This window comes from Canis lupus, chromosome 3 (assembly GCF_011100685.1).
Source record: "Canis lupus familiaris isolate Mischka breed German Shepherd chromosome 3, alternate assembly UU_Cfam_GSD_1.0, whole genome shotgun sequence".
Lineage (NCBI taxonomy): Eukaryota > Metazoa > Chordata > Mammalia > Carnivora > Canidae > Canis > Canis lupus.
The window spans coordinates 60,395,896-60,418,134 of record NC_049224.1 but is presented as its reverse complement, the minus strand read 5'-3'; the positions used below and the strand labels follow the sequence as shown (position 1 = coordinate 60,418,134).

General features: G+C 56.2%; 1 protein-coding gene and 1 non-coding gene across 47 annotated transcripts in view; both read left to right on the top strand.

Annotated features, from left to right (window-relative positions):
* Positions 1-22,239, top strand: part of ABLIM2 (actin binding LIM protein family member 2) — a 141,850-nt gene that overhangs the window by 92,275 nt on the left and 27,336 nt on the right. For 9 of the 46 annotated variants that reach the window (XR_005357162.1, XR_005357163.1, XR_005357161.1 and 6 more), the window contains 8 exons: positions 961-993; positions 2,606-2,726; positions 4,667-4,765; positions 10,822-10,923; positions 11,372-11,425; positions 16,279-16,398; positions 17,418-17,470; positions 18,138-18,279. Coding sequence is in view for 43 of the 46 variants with exons in the window: in XM_038533109.1 (XP_038389037.1) it covers positions 961-993; positions 2,606-2,726; positions 4,667-4,765; positions 10,822-10,923; positions 11,372-11,425; positions 16,279-16,398; positions 17,418-17,470; positions 18,138-18,279 (724 nt within the window). In the remaining 3 variants the exon portion in view is untranslated. Of the gene's footprint in view, positions 1-960; positions 994-2,605; positions 2,727-4,666; positions 4,766-10,821; positions 10,924-11,371; positions 11,535-12,171; positions 13,000-16,278; positions 16,399-17,417; positions 17,471-18,137; positions 18,312-19,077; positions 19,263-22,239 lie in introns of those variants that run through there. The other 37 variants (XM_038533114.1, XM_038533111.1, XM_038533129.1 and 34 more) reach the window with 30 other exon arrangements.
* On the top strand, positions 20,978-21,058 carry MIR95 (microRNA mir-95). Its single transcript, NR_049468.1, has one exon. It is a non-coding gene; the product is annotated as a microRNA mir-95 (primary transcript).

Here is a 22,239-nt window from a genome sequence, read left to right as displayed (position 1 = left end):
GCTGTGGGAGCAATTGTCCTAGGATGCAGAGGAGGGCACCAGGCTCTGGGGACATGCCTGCCCAGGGCCATGCAGCTCACAGAGGCTGAGGTGGAACTGGGGCCAGGTCAGCCAGCCCTGGTCACCGTGGCCTCCACGCCGGCTTCTGCCATCACCTGGGGGGCGTCATAGGCCCCCTGCTCCCCCATCTCAGGCCCCCCAGGGCTGTCCCCTCTCCAGACCCTGCCACACTGTGTCTGGGAGCTTGCTCGGTGGTGGTGTCTGTGGGGGCTCTTCTGTGGGCAGATGATGGGGTGGGGGCCAGGAAGCCACAGAAGGAGGGTCAGGGGTCAGCTGAGCAGACACGGGCCTCAGGCTGGACAGCTCTGGCGGCTTCTTGGGAATGGCAGCCTCCTGGCAATTGCCATCAATGCAGGATTCCGGCAGGGAAATGCTCAGAGACCTGGCTTTATCTCCCTGAGCCTCAATCTCCCCTTCCATGAAATGGGAAGATTGGGAGACACTTACCCTTTCCATTCTATGGAGAGGGGACACCCCAAGCCCTGAGGCCCAGAAAGGCCCTCTTTTCTCTGGGCCCCTTGTCTTTCCTTTCTGGAGAAAACCAAGGCTGCTAGGCTCATAGGATGTTGCCACCCTGTGCCCTGAACTGATGGTCTTCCTCTTGGAAATTATGTCCTCATGGGAGACCAGTGGGCATCGAGGAGGGCCAGGATGGAGACACACTCCAGGGTTGGTGTGAAGAAGTGTCCTGGGAACCTCTTTCTCGGGGTGCCATTGACTGTATGTCTTCAAAAAGAAGGTTCTGAAATCCTGTGTCGTGTCTTGGGGTGGGGTTCCTTTCCCTATGGAGGAGGGGCTGGTCACGGGGACGTCTGTGCCCTATGCTGTTTCTTGTCCCCCCCACAAGTGACCGCCTGGTGCTGAGACACTAACAGGACACTCTGTGTGTTGTGTCCACAGTCCCCACAGGTACTTTCGCCAACGCCGACCGAGGTAACTGCCTGCCCCCCAGCCAATGCCCCCCCTGGCTTGTGGTGCTGCCACCCGGGTTATAAACATAACCGCCCACGGCACCCCCAGGAGGGCCTCTGTGGCTCTTGACTGTGAGGTCTGGGGCCATGGTCCTCGGAACCTGAAGTGCCGTCTTTGGTGTTGGTTATTTTTATAATCAGGTCTCATCTGCATGCTTCCCCAGTACACCTGTTGGCCCTGCAGTCGCCTATATGGACATGGCATTCTCGAGGTCTGGGTCCTGGTTTCCTGTAGGGAAAAAGCCCAGGATGCCGGGTTAGCCTAGGCCCACCTCACACTCCTCTGAGTGGAACCTCTGAAGCACCTGGATCCACGCAGATGAAAATTCTGGAAGCATTTCCCTATCTAAGAGCATTTATAGTCAGCAGCTCTGTCTTCCTGTTTCTCAAAGCTACTCAGTGGCATGGACAGGTGCCAATTAGACTTCAATCTGCATGGGCACCAAACCCTCAGATCCAGGAATGTGGCAACCAGCCCGGACGAGCGGCCCTCAATGCCCAGCCTCGAAAACCACATGTGGCCGGCGAGCCCCAGACAGGCTAGGCGAGGACAGGACGCCCTTGGGGTGGAAGCTGGCCGGTGAGGCTGTGTGTGCGGAGGATGCCCAGAGATGCCACTACCTCTGGGGAGAGAGTGCCCATCACCGTGGGTGAGACGGGCCAGGCAGGCTCAGAGTGGAGCACAGGTGACAGCTGGCAGGTGCGATCCCAGCCCGAGGGCCGGCCTGGGCAAAGTGTGGAGGTAGGGGCACAGGCAGGAGTTAGGGACAGTGGCCCCACTGGTTCTTAGGGGGCAGAGGTCAGCTCAGAAAGGGTGAGAGCTGTGAGTACCAGACCCAGACTCTCATCTCCCGTGTGCTTATCCCTGTGCTGGCCTCAGGGGCAAAGCAACAGTGTCCACCCCACGGCGGGATGCTGGGCTGGGCTGTCTCACAACTCCGGCCAGCGTGCCCGGCTGTGATGGGCCCAGCAGCCTGCTCTTCCCTGCACCACGGTGTCATGCCATCTCACACCACCTGCCACCTGCTCTGACCACTCCAAACACTTGCTCATCCTGCTTGAATGGAGTCTTGTGGGCCAGTGCTTGTGGGTCTGACTCAACCTGGCCTTCGGGCCGGGGAGGGGTGCCTTCCTACTTCCTATACCCGGGAGCCCCTGTTGAGTGGGAGGAGGGGGGAGGAGAACACAGAATCTCATGGTTCTCAAATCTCTCAAAATGTCACGGTTGTAAGGAGCTTGGGTCCTAGAAAGGACGGGGCTGGAGGGGCCCCAAGAGGGTGTCGAGGAGCCAGGTGCCTCCACCACATCTTTGGGAGCCCAGACATAGGGAGGGGCTGATGGAGACACTGCTCCCTGGGACCTGGGGGCGTGGGGACTGTGCTCAGGCCAAGGGGAGTGTTGGCACAAGGCCAGGCCCCTCCCTGGCTCTCCAGGTGTGCCCTGCAGGTGCAGAGGCTTTCATCCTGGGGCCACGTTGAGTCAAACACTGGGAGGAGGGTGAATGTGTGGCATGGGGGTGGTGGTGGGGGCAGTGCCCTTGGCTCCGGGGTTCACTAGGCTGTCTTCCCTCCCAGGGGGATCAGGATGACCGCTCCTACAAGCAGTGCCGGACCTCCAGCCCCAGCTCCACTGGGTCAGTCAGTCTCGGGCGCTACACTCCGACCTCACGGTCGCCCCAGCACTACAGCCGTCCAGGTACTTAAACCCCATGGCTGCTCTACCCCCCAGCGAAGCTGTACGTGTTTCTTTCCCTCTTATGAATCTGTGTCTTCCTTTACTCAAGGGCCGGGTGTGGGATTGCCAGTAAGTGATGGGAAAGCCTGTCCCTATAACGTGTCCATGAAGGCTGGCCCCTCTCATGTCTGGGAGGGAGGAACACAGGCAGCTGGTTACCCTAATAATTAGAGGGGACGTCTGCTGAAACACGCAGGCAGCACCAAGACTTAGAATCTAGCGGGTGTTTCAGTGGCAAGAGATATCAGAAAGGTGAAGCAGCATCGATGGGGGAGACCAGAGGTCTACTCATCCCAGGCTCATGTGGGTCCGGGGGGGGGGTGCGGTTGAGCTGTGAGGGTAGCATTTATGGCCAAAAAATAGTTAGAATATTTGTTGACACTTCACATGTAGTTGGGTCGGTGGCCCCAAAGACAGTCATCCCCATGCGACAGTTGGTGAGAGGCCACTGCCCCCTCCCAGCAGGGAGATGCCTGGGGCAGGGTGCTATCCACTCCCAGTCCACCTCCTTCCCTGCCTGGCGCCCAGCTCTGTATTGCTTGCCCTTAGCTTTGAAAACTCATCGTTGCCCTTGGTGTGTCAAAGCCACAGGGACACTCCATGCACACACTGCCTCCGTGAGGGGTTTTTCCAAGCTGCTTCCTCCGTGGCCAGCTGCCGCATGACTCCATTTCCACATCCATGGACTACAGCTCGAATTTTCACAGCCTTTGTGGAAAAATCAACTCATTCATTTGCAAAGTTATTTGCATTGACTCCCTGCAATGTTCTTGGAACATCCTGCTCAATAAGTGGAAAGTGGTTGAATCAGTGAGGATGTAAGTGAGTGAGCAAGTGTGTGAGTGAGTGAGTGAATGAGTGAGTTATCCAATGAGTGAGCGAGTGAGCAAGTGTATGAATGAGTGAGTGAGTGAGCCAGTGAGTGTGAATGAGTGAATAAATGAGTGAGCAAATGAGTAAGCCAGTGAGTGAGTGAGCAAGTGAGCAAGTATGTGAATGAATGAGTAAGCAAATGAGTGAATGAACCAGTGAGTGTATGAATGAATGAATGAGTAAGCAAGTGAGTGAATGAGTGAGTGAGTGAGTGAGTGAATGAATGAGTGAGCAAATGAGTGACTGAGTCAATGGATAAGTGAGCAAAAGAGTGAGCAAATGAATGAATGAGCCAGTGAGTGTGTGAGGGAGTGAGTGAATGAGTGTGTGAGTGAATGAATAAGTGAGTTCGTGAGTAAGCAAGTGAGTGAGTGAATGAGTGAGAGTGTGAGTGAGCAAGCGAGCGAATGAGTAAGCAAGTGAGCAAGTGACTGAGCAAGTGTGTGTTGTGAGTGTGTGAGTGAGTGAATGTGTGAGTGAGCAAATGAATGAGTGAGCGAGCGAGCAGGCGAGCAGGCGAGTGAGGGTGAAGGGCAGTCAGCCCCCTCAGTGCCCTCTCCCAGGGCCCCCCTCCTGACCCCCGAGCACCGTGTTTTGGGTCACCTGGGCTTGGTGGCTGTGCCTGGCCACGCGGTCACCTCGGAGAGCCAACACGTGTATGTCAGCACGTCAGCCACGTGGCCGTCAGGTGCGCGCTCGCCCCGGTCTGGCCAGCTGCTCCCCACCTGCCTCTGACGCCAAGGAGCCTCGGAGTGGAGTGACAGGCGGGGCTCCGGGGCCAGTGGGTAAAGTCCAGCAGCCCCGGGGCTGCCGCCCTGTCCCTCAGCGGGCAGGGAGTCCTCACTCGGAAGCTGGGACAGACTGGTCTAAAGCGTATTTGGTGACCCCCCTCAGGTGCCTCAAAAAGGTGTGCTTTCTTCGGGAGAGGAAGCAAAAATGTTCCTAGCAGAGTGGGGCCTAGGAATATTTTGTGGCTTTGCGGCCAGCGAGCGCGGGGTGGACTCTGACTTGCTCTCTGTTGCCCGCAGCTGGTACTGTGAGTGTTGGTACCAGTAGCTGCCTGTCCCTGTCCCAACACCCAAGCCCTACATCCGTGTTCAGACATCATTACATCCCCTACTTCCGAGGTAAGGTGCGCAGTGCTGCGGGCTTGGGCACTCGCAGGGCGTCCGGCCACACGTCTGTGTCTTGCTGTCCTGTGTCCGCCGCATGGCTTCCCCGAGCCCTGTGTCTCAGCCCGTGCCCCTCGCTGTGTGTCTCGTGAGTCTGGCTCCGTTTCTGTTGGTGTATAAATGTTCCTGGGAGGAGGACGTAGGTGGCTTGTCGTGGGAAGCGGTGAGGAGTGGAGGGCGAGCAGCAGGGACGGGAGGCTAGCTCTCCCTAGCGTGGCCTCGGCCTTGTTCTGAGAGCCTTCACCCGTTACCCCCATTTCCCTTCCCACATCCGCTCCGTGGGGCAGAGGGATCGCTTGCAGCCATGATCAGGAGCAAAAGCAAAAGCACGGAGGGGCTGTGATTTGTTCGTGGCCCCGGGGCACGTGGTGGCCGGGCAGGGCTCTGGCTCCTGTCTCCTTCCAGGGTGCAGACCCGCCCGCCGTCCACATCCCTGCATGGATAACGTATACGAATCACACCAGAAAAATGGCCAAGCTCGTTTCCTGTACATCATGGGCTGAGCCGTGTCCCCAAGATTCATATGTTAAAGCCCTAACCACCAGTGTGACCGCGTTTGGAGATGGGGTCTTTGGGAGGCCAGGAGGGTTACATGAAGTCACTAAGGTGAGGCCCTAATCCAGTAAGATGGGAGGCCTTACGGAAGAGGAAGAGACACCGGGAGAGCTCTCACTCTGCATGTGCTCAGAGGGAGGGCCTCACGGTCACGTGAGGACACGGTGACCATCTGGCAGCCAGGAGGACGGCTCTCACCAGAGACTGGACCTGCCACACTTTGGTCTGGGACTTGCAGCCTCCAGAACTGTAAGAAAACACATCTGTTGCTGAAGCGGCCCAATGCGGCACTCGGTTCCGCAGCCCTAGCCGACAGAGACACCATGGAGGGATGCTCCGGGCGTCAGAGGGAGCAGCAGTGATGTTCTTACTGACGCCCCCAGAGGTGCATCAAGGCCCCCATGCTGTCCAGCCGCAGAGTGGAATATGTCCATCCCAAAGGGACCTGGAGGCGAGCCAAGCTCAGCTGGATTGTTCCCCCATCTGATGGTCTCAGTGGGGGCTCACGGGGACTTGCGTGTTCCCTTCTGTCCGTCACCATCGCTTGCTCTGTGTGTGCAGAGCCCCCGAGCATCGGGACCTGTCCTTACAGCCCATGGTCCATCTCTTCTGGACACACTGTCTCTTTTGAGAAGCAGCAAAGCTAGAAACAGTGCATCCTGTGAGTGGGAAAGCCGCCAGCAAGGACTTGCCGTGTGCATCCACGGGGCACACGGAGGTCGCGTGACCAGTGTGCTCTCACCAAGAGGCACACAGAACACTCACTGCAAACCAGGGCCATCTGCCTGTTAGGTGACAGGCCAGCAAAGAGGTGCCTCTTCTCCCTTGGCTCACGGGCCCAAACGGCACAGACACACTGCTTTCCCCTTGCCCACCGTGGCCCCGCTCTGGGTGGGGCTGTCCCCCGGGGGCTCTGGCAGAGGTGTAGCCTGGAGACGAGGCCAGGCTGTGCTGTCTTTGCTGTAACCTTGCTGTCCTGGTGTCCCCCGTGTGCTGGACAACACCAGTCCAGGCTGGGGCTGGAGCAGACCCTTTGAGCCTGTCCTCCGCTGCTCCCCTCTGACCTTCCAGCCTCTAATTCTTACCACCCAAGGGTGAGGAAGGCCAGGATGGGCCCTCAGCCATGGGCAGACCCCTAGGCAGTGCCTCAGACCTGCAGCATGCCTGCTCCAGGCAGGTCAGGGGGAGCAGCGCCCCTTCCCCAGCCCCATAAGGGAGGGCCAGGGAGGGGCAGTCGTGTTGACCTCCGGCAGGAGCAGCGAGGCTCTTCCTTTACCCCTACGGTGGGGAAGACCATGCAGACAGGCTCCGCCCCTGCCCACCAAAACATGATCTGGAAGCCATTGCATAGCCTGGCCAAGGGCATCCTCTGGGGGCAGGAGCACGGTGCCTCTGCTGTCTGCTGGGTAGGCAAAGGCACCAGCCCCGTGGTGGGTCCTGGTTCCCTCCTGGCTGCTTTGGCTGCCAATCCCTTTGTCAGAAATCTGGGTCAGATGCAGAGGAGGCCTGACCCTGTGGCTCTGCCCCACACCCAACTTCCAGGGCCATTTGGGACCATTGGAGTGCCCAGCCTCTTTACATGACTCACCCCAGAGGAGACCAAGGCTCAGAGAGACAGTGCTGGCCTGAGATCCCAAAGGTCTGTGGGGCAGAGCCAAGTCCGGCTCTTGTGCACAAGCCATGTCCACCGCAGGTCCTAAGTCCACCTCAGAGGCCACCCCGAGGGAACCTGTCCTCCTCCTGATGCCTGCACTCAGCCACCTGCTGTAACGCATCCCAGCCTGTGGGCATTCGGGTGGCCAGCTGTGTCAAGGCCTGTCCTCCTCCCAGCTGGTCACGGCCCTGTGGCCACCCATGCTTCCCGGGAAAGCCTTTCCTGGCCTCTCATGGCATCCTTAGCATCATTGACTCCTCTAGGTGGAGATTCCTCTCTGAATGCCGCTGTGGGTGGAGGGCTCCCCAAGGAGAGGCATGCCCTCATCCCAGCCAGCCAGCACTTGCCCTGACCCGGCTATGTGCTGACAGGGGTCCCTGGCTTTCTTCCTCTCTTCTTGCTGGACCCCTATCCCAGACATACCTTCCTCCCCACCTCATGTCTCAATGTCCAAAGACACCCCTCTACCAAGACCTGCAGACGGCATCAGTGTTGGTGGTAATCATTTGCAATTTAGTATGAATTTCAGACCCTGGTCCCTCTCCTGTGGCAGTGTAAGACTTAAGCTTGACGTCTCACCTGTTAAGGAGTAGGCAGGTATGGAGTGTCCAGGGGAAGTGATGCTGCTGGAACCTCTTCACTGAGGAGCTGCCACTTACTGGCACAAGCCTTCTCCCCATATGTTGTGAGGGGAGAGAAGGAGCTTCCGGTACAGAGCCTCAGGTCAGGGCCTGCTTCCCACACACCTGTTGGGCCCCCGAGACACCTCTTCATCTAGCCCCAGTCCTTGGGCCATCCACCTTACGGGGTGGTTGTGGTCAAGGGTCAGATGGCCTGTGGCCCCCAGCTCAGCCAGGAGATCAAGGTCACCATCATAGCGACAGGTCACATTGATGGCTGGTACCCTTGACATGATGTGACAGGAGGGCACCGCACCCCTGGGGTCTTCCTCCCGAGAACCCTCAGTTCCTGTCCAATCATGAGATGAGAAATAATCAGACCCATCCTCAGTGAGGAACACCCACCGCCCAGAAGCCCTGACCAGGACTCCTCATAAAAATCTTTGAAAACCAGGAAAGTCTGAGAAAGCATCACGGCCCAGAGGAGCCTGGATGATAGCATGTCACGTGATGTCCTGGATGGGCACCAGGGACAGGGAAGGGACATTAGGTGAGACTGTAAAATCTGAAAAAGGATGGCGTTTAGCCAACACAAAGTGGTGCTACGTGGCAGCGACGTGAGCATGGGGGACTTTCTGAGCCCTCTGGACTGCCTGAAACTGCTCCAAAATAAACCACTTACTTAAATTTTAGGAAGAAGAAGGCCCTCCAACCAGTAGAGGTCAGAATCCGACCTCCTTCCTGAATTGCCTCCAGAAGCCACAAGAGCCGTATCAGAAGGGGCTTCTGTGGCTTCTCAAAGTCACCGCACAGCCGGGCTCTCCTCTGGTTTTCCCGCCTCCGTGGCAACATCAGTGGTTTGGGGTTTTTAACCACTAAGGCCCCTGGGGCAGTGACTGGAACCTCGGGGGGCATGGTGAGCCGGCCAGGGCTGCGCCTCACCAGGACCCTGCCCCAGGCCCTCCCAGCCCCATCCCTCCTGCAGGAGGCAGCCAGGTGGTGCAAGTCCTGCAGGGCTGTTGTGGGTATTTTGTGAGCATCCGTGAGCTGATGTGGGCAAAGCCCTCCAAGGGCCCCTGGCCGGGGGTGATGTTAGCAGTGTGTTTTATTATGAGGAAGTCACCCAGAGAGTCCAGAGAGTGGAATGACTAGCAGAGGGCTGGGTCTTCCAGGGAGGCTTTGCCCCGGGGCCTTGACCCAGGAAGAGCCCGGACCCGTGGGGAAGATTGCAAAGGGGATTCTGCTGGGGGTGGGAGAGGAAGGGAGGCTGGGGGGAGGGGATGCCAGGAGAGGTGTCTCAGCCTGGGACCAAGGTGATAGAGTTTGGTGACCACCGAACACCTGGATGGCAGGAGTGTGTGGCATGATGGGCCACTGCTTCTGCGTATGTGTCCCCAACTGCCTCTGGGTCTTGGGCCCCAGTAGTAGCTGCTGAGCACTGTGGGTGCTCCCCAGATCGATCAGCGCACACACAGGATGTTCCCTGTGATGGACACTGCAGGGTAGGCTTGGGGACTGGGGGGGACAGGAGCCTGCCCACGTGTCTGATCGTCTGCAGCCACCTGGGCAGGACCCGGCTGGGTGAGGTCCCGTGAATTCTAGGCAGAAGGAAGTGAGCTGTTTGAAGCCTCCCAGATTCAACAGTTCGTGCCAGGAGCACACTCAGCTCAGTAATGACACTGAAGTGGGCAGTCCTCGGCTGTTCTGGGGCCTGTGCAAAGAGACTATTTAAATCCCACACTTCTGCTGTGTTTCTCTGCCCTTGGGGGAGGATCCAGTCATAGCTCTATGGTCAATAGAGCCGATCTGTGGTTTCCTTTACGTGGGGAAACCCCCCCTGAGGGCTCAGAAATGGCCTGAAGGCCCCTGCTCCCAGGGCCTGGTGTGGAACTCTAGAAGGGTCTGTGCTGCACTGAGGGCATGGCCCGGGGAAAGGCAGGGTTCCCACAGCGACAGGGGGCAAGTCATCACCTGAAGTTCCTTCAGTGCCGACAGGTGGATCAATGCCCAGGCGCAGAAAGATGCTCCAAGCTGCGGTCAGCAGCCCCCAGTGTGGCCTCAGCCTGGGTCGGGCAGCTGGTTGTGGCCTGCTTGGGCTGAGCCCACCCCTGCCCTGCGTGCCCTCCTGGGTTCCCGGGGCACCCGACCCAGGCAAAGGGCGCTCTGAGCCCCGCCCGCTGCCCCCTCCTCGTGAGCACGCCGTGCGGCCCCCTGGGAGGACTGGGTCACCAGCCTGGTCACCTCGGGGCTCTGCTGCTTTGAACGGCTGCATCTCCCAGGGGCTCCTTCCAAGTCAGGAGCTCCCCTTCCCTTGCCAGGCTGTGATCTAAGGCGGCAGAGGGTTTCCTGAGGCTAACGGGAGGGGAAATGAGGCGTGCCTTATGAGTGTCTTGCTAAAATGAGCCATAAACCTCATCATCCAAAGTGTTCGATTGCCCATTGCATTCTGTCTATCATGTCATTCCTTAAATAGGTATGTGTAGGGCGGCGGGGGGTGGGGGGGTGAGGGTCACCCGGGGAACTGCGGCTGTCTGAATCTGTCACTTGATAATCCAACCTTGTTCACAACGTCAAAATTACAAATCCAGATGGGATGAGAAATTGGAGCCAGAATTGGGGAATTCTTTACATTTTAATTTGCCAAAAATAGCTTTATTTAGGGAACATGACCACTAATGAGTACCAATTTTCTCTTCGTCTCTCATAGCTTTTAGGGACAGATTTTTGTTGTAATCCTATTCTGAATGACTAATTGGTGTATTCTCCAAGAAAGCGGCATCTTTTTATGCAAGGATGCACAGGGAGGGAGGCTTTAGTTTTGGTGAATTTGCAATTTGCTGGATTCAAGCACCAGCCCTGGCTGAACAGCGAGGAGAGTGCGGTCAGCCCAGAGCCAGGCCGACCTCCCCACGAACTAGCAACCCTCATGCCCTTGTCCTTGGTGCCACTGTTTCTTTGCCATGGGGCCACTGGAAGGAGTCCGCTTGAGGTTGGATTAACAAGCTTTGGGCCCCGTCTGGAAATGTGGGTGGGGGGCACCCTCCCTTCTCTGTGCAGAGCCTTGGGGCAGGCTCCACCAGGCAGGGGAGATGGGCCCGCTGGGAACAAGCGTTCCTACTTGACATACTCTCCTTTGCCTTCCCCTTCCTCCCTTCTACCTGCCTTTGCTCTTCCGTCTGGAGGCAGTGAAAGTGGCCGGAGCACCCCCAGCCTCTCGGTGCTCTCAGACAGCAAGCCTCCCCCCTGCACCTACCAGCAGGCGCCTCGCCACTTCCACGTCCCAGGTAGGCACCCGGGACGCGTGGTTGGGCGTGCCATGCAGAGCGTCTGATTGCACGGAATTGCCAGGATTCTCGAGCCTCTCCACATCCCCCCAATTCTGAGGGTTCGCACATCCCCCACCCCGACTGGCGTGCTTTGGAGCTTCTCCCAAGCCTCACAAACAGCAGGGAGACATTTTTGCCTTCCTGAGAATGTGCTGGAGAGAAGGTGCTGTCCTGCCGGATGGCCACTCGAGCTGCCTCCCTCCCTCCGCCCCTTGAGCTAGATTCTGGCTTCGGGCTGGGTGACGCTTGGTCTGAAGATTGGGTCCCAGGCATCAGTTGCTTGTGGGGTGCCAGAGCCTCTCTGGCCGCTTTGGATCTGGTGCCTGACGGCTGCTGAGGAAAAGCAGGGGGATGGAAACTGGTCTGCTTGCTCACGCTGCTCTTCTCTCTCTCTCTTCTTTCCCAGACACTGGCGTAAAAGATAACATCTATAGGAAACCCCCTATCTACAAACAGCATGGTACAGTCGGATTTCCTCTGCTGCTGTGTTCTCTGCATGCCTGTTGCGCCCATTTGCTTCTGAATGCTTCCTTTTGTTGTGTTCCGATCCGTGATGGGGCGGCAGCATGGTTAGTCTGAGTGTCAGGCTCAGCGCACACTGAATTCCCTAGCGGGCTCCCGGGAGCCTCTTCATCAAAGACCGCAGAGGGCATCTCTGAGTAAGGATGCCTCCGTGTGCCACGAAGCTGAGGCTGATGCACGTCAAGGGGCTTGGGGTGTGGGTTCATCACTGACAGCCCGTCTCCGGGGCTCCGGTTATGCTGCTTTGAGTGAGGCAGCCAGGATGATGTCTGCCAAGGTGGTGAGGGAGGCTTCTTGGACTACCGCCCAACCCAGCCAGAATTTTGGAAAACAGAACAAACCAGATTAAGCCATTTATTCTTGTGTTTGGGGAATTTCTGAGGATAGAATGAATCCTAGCTAGCCTTCAGCCACAGAGTTTTGTTGCATCGACAAACGGGCTGGACAGGTCTGGCAGTGGAGGGGGGCAGTTCTCTCAGCCTCTAGCTTCCCTCTCCAAGGCGACTGCCCACCTCCACACCACCTGAGTCTGCCTGGGACAGGTGCATGGGCCATAGGTGGCTGGAGCCATGGAGCAGGAAGCGGAAGGCTCAAAGTCTCCCCTGTTTTTTGATGGAATTTCTGGGTGATTTGGGGCATGTGGTTTTACTATCCTGAGCCTCTGTTTCCTTTTCTGCAAAATAGGACAGATCCATCCACCCTGCCCTCTTAACAGGCTGGTTATGAAACCTGATGGAATAAGGAATGTGGAAGTATGCTCTAAACTGTAAAGTACTGTGCACATGATGGAGATATGGGAAGAGGAATTCCCATATTTAAAGTTCTTGTCCAGATGCACCCAAAGAAAATGGCCACATGCCACATCCATAACTATATCACTGTTAGGTGGAATCCTATAAAAACATGCTTTCTGTGACTTACTGATAAATCAGTGGTCTGATTGTACAAACAAGATTTCTAATGTTTCCTTGATTGCAATAGGCCCCATGCTTTGTGCATTTCTTCTTCTTCCCAAGAAGAAAAAGAATGGATTAAACTCTCAGTTGCCCAGAAGACAGTGACTTTTACCATTCCCTCTCAACCACGGGAAGCTTGGAGCACAGATGTCCCAGGGGGATCAGAGAGGGGTGGGCCAGTTAGACCCCAGGGCCCTTAAAGATTGTCCAGACCAGCCCCTTCTTGTTACAAGTGGGGAGCTGAGGCCCAGCTGAAGGAAGGAGCAGTTATGTTGAGTGCCGTCTTAACCATCATGGTGCCCGTGTTCAAGCCTGCATGGAAAGGTGTGCGTTTTGTACTTGTCACAAGTGGCATTGGCTGATGTGGCTTTTTATTAACCTCAAACATGTAATGAATATACATGGTATAAGACAGGCTGGCTTCTTAGGAAGCAGAAGGGACAGTAAATCAGGGGATGAACTTGCTCAGCGGCTTCTGAACAAGCCAGATCTAAGACAAAGAGCTTCCAACTCTAAGTCCTTTGACCAAATCGTCCAATGAAGACATTTTATTTTACTGTTGCCAGTGTGAGTCCTTGTGTTGTTGTTGTTTTTAAACTGGATACAAAGGCCTCTCCTATCCAAAGGCAAGAGGATTCCTGTACAACTGAACCATGAACAATAACCAAAGCCCATTTATTAATCCAGAAATCTGCCATGTTGATTCTTTTGGGAAATAGACTTTATAGAGTACCTACCCTCTACCCAGCATCCAGCCCCATTCTAGGGATACACATGAATACAGCCTGTCCCTTTGTAAATGTGGATGGGCTAGGGACGGGGAGGGGATGGGACTCAGCATGTGTGTGTACTATCCTTAACCAGGTTTCCTTCAGGAATGCTCAGAAAATAACACTTGTGTTAGGATGCATTTGGTTTCCAATATATTTTAGATGTTTTGATTTTACAAGATTTCCCCCATCCAAGTGGAGCACATCCTGTCAGAAGTGTGTGTGTGAGCACGTGTGTGTGTGAGCATGTCTGTAAAATCACGCATCTATGAGACCATGTGCGTGAGTGTGTGAGCACATGTCTGTAAGATCATACATGTATGAGAGCAGGTGTGTGCATGTGGGTAAGATCATGTGTGTGTATGAGAGCATGCATGTGAGAGTGTGTGAGTGCATGTGTGTGTGAGTGCATGCATGCATGAGTGACCCCACTCAGCAAAGTGACCACCCAGTCATCTCTCAGGGGAGAGACTTGAGAAGCCACTGTGTTGACCTTCATCTGTCTCGAGATACTTACTCTGGGTGATAGTGTTGCATTACTGGACCATTTAACTAGTTTAAGATAATACGACCAACCACTTTAAAAGTCAGAGTTTTTAATTAATGCATTTACTTTTTGATGCCCTATCTCCCACTCACAGAAAGTCTTTCTTAATTAGCGTCACTCTTTTCTGGTGCTCACATTGCATTCCTGTTCTGGGGAGGCGAGCCTCCAGAGGTGAGGTGGCTGCCTGCCACCCCATGGTGGCCAGGGTGGCTAGGGCTCCAGCCACTGCTGTGAGTACACTTGTTCTGTGTGGGCACCCGACAGCTGGCAGTGCTTTTCCTGGCGGCCCACCGTGAGGTTGGCACCACGTGGACGAGGAGTGTGAGGTTGGGGCTGAGAAGTGGCTGCTCTGCAGCCCGGCTAGTGTTTAGCCCCAGGTCTGTTTGAACCCCGACCTCTGGCCCTTGGCCCTCCTGCTCCTGCTGTACAGCATTTAGGGCCCAATAGTATATTGTACTATATTAGTACAATATTTTAATTTGATTTAATGATTTAATGGCTTTTTAAAAAATAGTAAGAAAAACATAGAAGAAAGGAAGCAAATGGAAAATTGAAAACAGCGGGGCAGGATAGGACTGAAGCAGAAGAACTCTTTCTGCACAGTCAGGGACAAACATGGGACAGGCAGGAGCAGTGGGACATGGAGCGCAGACAGGACCTGGGCACTGGGGTGCTCCTGAGCCTGCTGCAGGCGGTCAGGGGGCCCGTGACTTTAGTGAAGCAGGTGCGGTTCCAGCGGTGGTCAGTCCCGTCTGCATACCGAGAGTGGGTTCGAGGCTGCCTCGCCATCGGACTCTGTGGGAGTTAGGTGAGGCCACGCTGACGTGGGGCGCAGAGCAGCAGCACTCCAGTGGTAGGTCCCCTCGATGGAGCGACGCTATGCTCGGTTTTACACTGCTCAAGATGAATTCAGAGAAAACCAGAACACCTCCCCCGACACCTCCTCCCGGGAAGCTGAGCATCCAGATGCAGGGACGGGGCTGGCTGTGTCATTTGTAGGCCAAGGGGGGGCTCTGAGACAGCCATGGGCCCAGAAGGCAGGGGGTGGCAGCTCAGCCCCACACCTGCAGCCACCTGCTAGTGGAGGGGTGCTCACTCCATCGCCCTGCCAAACCAGTCAGGACACATGGCTCCGTGGGACATGCACGTGGTTCCTCTGGTCCCTGGTGTAAAACGGGAAGCAACCACTTCTCGTGTCTCTCTGGGATTCCTTTATGGTGGAATCGAGGCTCATTTTTGGTTTTGGGGTCCTGTCTTGGGAGGGAAAGGAAGGTAGGTGGGGCATGGGTCCAGAAAGAAAATCAGAGGATGCATGCCTCCAGCAGAGGTCCCCAGGCTCACCTCAGAGGGCTCCTCGTGGCAGATTCCAGGCTCGGGAGGAAGGAACCGCCTTGTTTGATGGGATAGACACACTCAAGCTCATTTCCTGGGTCGTCCTGAGTAGGCCTGTCTTCTCCCGACACTCTGAGACACCGTGCTGCCAACTAGCCTCAAAGCTGTTCTCTTGTTCACTCCTAACTTCTCAGACCTGGACTCCCTGGTGTATCACAGCATCCACATATATTACCTCACGCAACCCTTGCGCCTCAGGGGTGGGCGTCATTTGCCCATTTTACAGATCAGGAAACTGAGGCTCAGAGCTATCCAGGAAGCAGGCTGCAAATAATACAAAGTGCCAGACTCCTGTATTCTCCTGCTCCTGCTCCCATGTCTCGGCATCCGCAGTGTATGTTGTGGGCTGGCACGTTTGGCCCGTGGAAAGCCCTTGGTGATGGAGTGTGGCTGAGCTGATTACACCTGGCAGAGCCTTTGCAGAGGAAACTTGCTAAATCCTGGTGGGCTGTCATCCTCATGAGGTAGTGGGGCCATTTCTTAAGCCATGAGGTTGCTCCCCAGCCAGAACGCATCTAGCCCAACCTGTTGCCCACAGCTGTGTGACGTCCTCAAACCCAGGGTGGCCTCTGGTTCCCATGGCCCGAGCCCCAGGGGCTGGGATTTCATATCCCAAAGAGCCCTTTGTTGTCTTTGTACTTGCAAATGACCCCCACCGTATTGGCCCACTTGGGGCTACCAAGGGGTCTCAGGGGTGCGCTCACTGACCGTCACCAGAGGGCCCAGCCCTGGAGGCCTTCTCTGGGTTGGACTTTGACTGTGCTTGGAGCTTTGAGTCCCCACTGGCCTAATCATCTCTAGAGCTTGTGGGGTAGCCGCCAAGACTCACGGCTGATGTATGGTCAGACCCTCGGGGCTCTGCTGCCCAGCAACCGCCACTCTCTGGGCAACAGGCAAGCCCTGGCCATGGGCATGCATCCATCCTGCCCTCTGCCTCTGTCCATCATGACACCCCTCACGCAGGTTCACCATAAATTTGTCTCTGCCAGTGGAGAGAGCAGGGTGTTTATTTTCACCTTGGAAAATCACTGTCTCTCCTGGAAGAAGGAGAAACAGGTAGCCGTCCGCAGTAACAAAATGTCCGTGAATCCAGAACACTCTTCAACTGTGACCTTATCTTGTCAAGGTCCTGTAGCCCAATCCCCAATTTCCAAGCTCTCGGGCCTGATGTCAGCCTTGTCCTTGATGGTGCACAAGGCAGGGTGCTCCAAAAGGCTGGAAGGTCCAAGCCCTCCGCAGGCTGCAGGTAAGGAGCCCACCCTTGGCGTGTCCTTACCGTGGCCTCAGTTTCCGTGGGGGGTGGGAAAGGACCCTGGGGTTTCCCTTTAATTGTTCCATGCATGGGGTCCATGTCTGAGGATGAAAAGTCCTCGGGTGGATGCTAAGAACTGTCAGGATGCTCGTGTGTGATTTACATGTTCATACTTGCTTGGAGATCATGTCAGCCCCACTGGGTGACAACCCCCCCACCCCATGCCACCAAAAAAAAAAAAGGCTGGTAGAGAATAGAGACACCTCACTTCTCAGCTCTAAATGGTGTTCCTGGTAGACATGCTGCGGCAAAGTGAACTTGTGCTTGTTCTGGTCCACTGAGGTCACCTCTGGTCGTATGTTGTACCTCCTTTGCCCCGCTTCGTGGGCTTTCTCCAGCAGCAGAACTCACTGGCCCTCTGTGTTTTGTGGGCAGCAGACAGTGAGGGGGGCAGAAGGAGGACCTCGGAGACAGACCACCTGGGTTCAAATGTCAGCCTCTGCCACCCCCGATGCATGGTCTTGAGCAAGGCATGCCGTGTCTCTGAGCTTCAGTCTCCCGATCTGTGAAAGGGGTGGCGTGGGGATAAGCAGGAGTGCCCATGAAGCGCCCGGCTGAGTGGGACACAATAAGCCCTGGTTGGCCAAACCCTCCTGTCACTTTGGGGTTAAACCAGGAATTAGAGAGTGTGTTCTTCAAAATGCCAAGTGGCTGCATCTAAAAACATGGCTTGATCTCAGGAATGGGGGCTTGGCTGGAGTTTCCAGACCACGTCACTTCGCACACTTGCTCTTGGTTTGAAGAACCATCACATGTGAAGGCCCGCGGGGTCTCCCCCACCCCCATGGGAGGATTCTCTAGTGTGTCCCGCTCCCTGGCTCTGCAAAGGCTCTCATACTGTTGTCCTCGGCTTGATTCCGTTCTGTTTCTGACATAATGTGAAGTGGGTACTCTGGCGGGGAAGCCCAGGCTAGACGGTGTATCTCCTTGACAAGCCGCCTCTTCCCTTCCAGCCGTCAGGCGACCGGATGGAGAGGACAGAATGTTCGAGCAAGATAACAGGAAGGTAATGCGGAGGCAGGTCTGGTTGAGAGCAGCCTCACCCAGAGGCGGTCTGGTTCTGTGGGAGTCCCCAGCCGTAACCTCAGGATCCCTCTCTTGGTTCTGCTCCACAGGGCCCCATGAGGCTACACGTGGCAGGGACCAGATTTCAGAGGTGGCCCCCGCCAGCCTGAGACTAGCACACCTCCTGCCAAAGTCATGTTCCGTACCTGTGTAACCGGGTTATGGCTCTTGGCACCAAGGAGATGTCTGAAAAAAAAGGAGAATTAATCCAAGTGCAATGTGGGGGCATCTGGGGTGCTGGCTCGAGACCAGGCTAGACAGAGGTTCCCTGTAAAGGGTCCGAGGGTAAAGAGTGAGGCTCTGGGGCCTGGGTGGTTCTGCTGGAGAGGGTGCACCAGGCTGCAGCACATCATCTCCAAAAAGCAGGCTGCGAGCAGGGTGCAGGGTTTGGTCCCCGGGCTGAGTCTTGCATTGCACCCTGGCTCCAGGGTGAGGCCCCTTGGCTTGTCCTTAAGGGAGGGAGGTGTGTGTGGAGGGAGTGCATGCTTGGCTCCCCAGGGCGCCCCCAGGAGGAGCCGGTTGGGCCCCTGGCCGTCCTGACCTGTGCGACAGGGCAGTGTCATCGCGGAGGGCCTCGGAATTCATGTGGCTTTTTCTTTCCCCCCCAGCAGAAGACCAGCTGGCTGATTCTCAAGGGGGATGCAGACAGTAGGACTAACTCTCCAGACCTAGACAGCCAGTCTTTGTCCCACAGTAGCGGGACCGATAGAGACCCTCTCCAAACAATGCAAGGGGACAACTTTTACTCACGTGAGTGGTTCTTTTGAGCAAGGCACTGTAAACATGGCATGAAAGGCCTCACAGCAGAAGGGCCCCACAATTTGAAACCCATCCCAGACCTAACTAAGCCTTGCTCGTTAAGAAATATAAGAGCAGACCCGGTTAGGAGAGAGGACCGTCTTCTGTTTGGGGTCCCCTGGACATCATTAGCTAGCTTGCGGCCAGTGGGTGTGCCGGTGTCTCCTGGACAAATCAGGCTCCTGAGTTTTCTTGCAAAGAAGGCTTCCTGGGCTACCAGGCTGGAAGCTGAGGGCCCGTTTCCCTCCAGAGCTGACGTAAGCATGGTCCAGGTTGGTGAGTCCAGACTGGGAGTCGATGACAGGGCACTGCCACCCGGCGCTCATCCTGAGCAAGGACCCGGGGAGTGGGGCCTTCCCATCTGCAGGGAGCACAGTAACCAGTGACAGCAGCCTGACTCTGGGGTCAGGAGGGCTGAATTAGGAGTGATTTCCAGATGTAGGGCAATGCTCCACATCATGTTCTCTATTTATAGAGGCTGCAAATTGTAGGGGAAAAGCCAGCTATGGTATGATGCCCTCAGGGGACCTGGATGTTATCTTTGGGTCCCAGAGGGTGGTCTCCTGTGGACAAGCGTGAGGCTTAGCTTGGATGCAGAGGGTGGAGATGGGTGTGAGAAGGCGGAGCACAGATGCCGGCTTGGCCGTGAGACAGGCCTGAGCTCCGATCCGGGTTCACCACTGATGAGCCACAGGACCCCGGGCCGCTCCCCCACTGCTGGACCTCAGTTTCCCCTGTCTGCTTGGCCAGGTCAGTAGAGACCAGAGGAGGTGACACAGGTACGCAGCCAGCACTCTGCCTGGCCCATAGTAGATGCTCAGCAAACAGACTGTCATCGTCATCCTCATCCTCATGACTATGAACTGTAACCTGTCCTACAAATGAAAGTATTCTGTGGGAGGAGGAAGGGGTGAAGAAGCCCGGGCATTGCCATTTGTCAAAGAAGAGCTCAAAGCAAAGCAAAGGTGCATTGTTCTGTGTCTGATCTTTGTAAGCAGACATCTGTGAGCCCTTGTGCCTCCAGCCCTGCCTGGGGTCCAGCCCATGTGGGGCTCTCTGGGCTGGCACATGGGGTGGATGTCACCACGGGAAGGCTGCGTCAGAAAGTCCCCCAGAGTGACTCTTCCGAGGTGGTGGTGTGCTCCTCCTGGGGCAGATCTGGGAAGGACGCAGCAGGCTGCTCATCCCACCTGCAGGCAGGGTGCCCAGGTCCAGGGCCGGTCATGGCACAGACCAGCCATACAGCTGCAGCACGGCCACCAGCCCCTCTCTGCTCCCAGGCACCCACTGGCCTGGGCACCATAGGACTTGCACACGGGCCCTGGGCCACGGGCCTAGACCATGGGCCTTGCTGCTCTGTGTTCCCTTTCTCCTACTGGCAGTTGTATTGGAAGGTGATGGGCTCCTGTTGCGCCGGCTCCACAGCACCGCGGCCGCCCTTCTGCACCTGTGGGGTGTCATGGTGTGACCCACAAGGCCCAGGAGCTCTCAGGAAGCCAGTGTCTGGGGACCTGAGGGTGGCCTTTTATGGCTTCCTATCCTCTCCTTGCTGGGTGGTGCTAGGCCCCCACCTCCTGCTGACGCAGATATCCCCACTTCTGTTTGCAGCCCATCTGAGGGAGGAGGGGGGCACCATGTCGGGAGAAGCCTGCCCAGGAGGGGGCCTCCCTGTGCCGCTCACCCTCCCTGTCACTTTTGCGTGCTGCCTTCACCCTGGTGCACTGCCTCCTTGCCCGCACATGCTGGGACAGAGTGCCCCAGGGCTGTCCCAGGAGTCTCATAGGTGGGAGGACACCCCTTCCCCATGGGGACCACAGGCTGTGTGCACTGTTTTGACTGGCCAGTCACACACCTGCAAGGTCTTGTTTCAGCTCGTCCTCTCCCCATCGCTGATGTCTTCCCGTCACTAGCAGCTAGGGCAACCACAGGTGGGGACACTGATGCTTCCCCTTCAGGGTGCACCTGGCCTGTAGGAAGCGCTGCACCTGGCCTGCGGGAAGTACCGCACCTGTGTCAGAATCCATGCTCTAACTGGGGAGATTCCTCCAAAGGAATCTTCTCCAAAGTAGAAATGTGTGTATATGTATGCGTGTATATGCGTGTGTATGCGTGTGGGTATACATGTACATGTGTGTGCATGCCTGTATGCGTGTGGGTGTACGTGTGTGTGCACGTGGCCTTCCCCTTCACTGATGCCTGCTTAAGATGATTATGATGGTTCTGTCATTCCTTCGCTTTCTACGGTGTTCTGATGCCGGTTCCTCTGAGTGAGAAATCCACTGTGCAACTGCTACAACTGTGCCTTTACTTCCATCCTGAAGACGTTGCCTTGTTTCCTGATGTGCATGGGAATAGCAGCCAGGACGCAGGCTACTGGTCATGCCTACATCAAGCGTGCCTTGCTATGTGCTAGCCTGTTGAGAAATTGGGGCAGGATGGGCAGCGCTCATAACCTGAGGGGGATGTCCCCTCCTTTCTCGGGGCTCCTTCGACTCCCCCCAAGTAGCTCCCAAAGCGATTCCCTTGACACCAGTTCCATTTGGAAAGAATTGTGATTGCACAGAGCATTTGCACACAGCAAGGCACGCCCACCCGCATCGCTGGGACATCCATCTGTAGCGCGCCCAAGGAAGGTAGGATTGTGACACTCAACACAGTGGACGCTCAATAAATGTTTGTTGAATTGAGATGCATTAAATTCAACGGGTATTTATTGAGCACCCACTCTGTGCCAGACGCTGTGTGGGGCGCCAAAGGGGACACCGAGAAGACAAGAGCAGCCCCTGCCCCGGAGAAGCACGCAGGGAGCTAAGAGAGGCAGAGACGCCAACGGGAGCAAGCACACGTGCATATCCCGCCACCACCCGCCCGGGGCCTCTGTGGGCTAATGGAGCGGGGGCACAACTCATCCCACTCATGACACCATCAGCACATCTCACCCAACACTGAACTCATCATTCAGTCATTCATCCATCCCTCCACCAAACATTTATTGAGCACCTACTATGTGCTGGACATGGTGCTAGGCAGCAGAGAGGCAGAGGTGAGTGTGGCTCAGGCCCCGTTCCCCAGCAGAGATGCAGATGACTGAGCAGCTGTGACAAGACACTCGTCTTTCGGGCACTGCCATCTCCGCCAAAGAGGGCCTCAGTGAAGTCCATGTTGTATTATAGTTACTTGTATTTTCCTTTATTCTACACCTCCTGCCTCACCTGGACAGTGTGTGTGGTATGCTGTGCTACCAGCGAACCTGATTTCCACACAGGGAGGGGATGGTGTTGAGTTTTTGTTATATGAAGAGGGTCTTGAGCCTTACAGGATGACACTCATCGTCCTCAGAAGAACACAAGGTGACGTAGGCCTCCTCTCCCATAAGACAAAGGCACAGAGGGCTGGGGATCCCACCCAGGAGACTCAGTGACCCCTAGAAAGAGAACCCAGCGTTTCTGAAGATGCAGGTCCCTCCTGAGGCCCCAGCACATGAGCAGATTGGAGGAGGGAGCCTGAGGCAGCACAGATGGTGGTCCCGTGGCTTTGGCTTTTGTGTCACCTTCTGTGTGTCCTGCCCTGTGGGGTCCTGTGTTTGATGAGACATGCTTGTCTTCACCTGCTGCCCACCGCTGCCGGGGCCCTGGTCTGGGGCCAGGCTCCCTCCCAGCACCCACCGGGCGTGAGATTTCCGTGAACAGGAGAGAAGCGGGCTAGAGGCTCGGTCAGAAATTGGCCTTTCTCCTGTCACCTGTCATTCCTCTGAAGTGGTAACAACACTCATTCCCGCATTTCCTAGTCCATGAGCCAGAAAATGAGGCACCATGATTTGCTGCGTGCCGATCTCGTGGTGAGAATGCCCCGTGGACAGCAGCGTGCCTGGCCTAGGTGTGCCCGTGGCCCCAGGGATAGAAACCACAAACA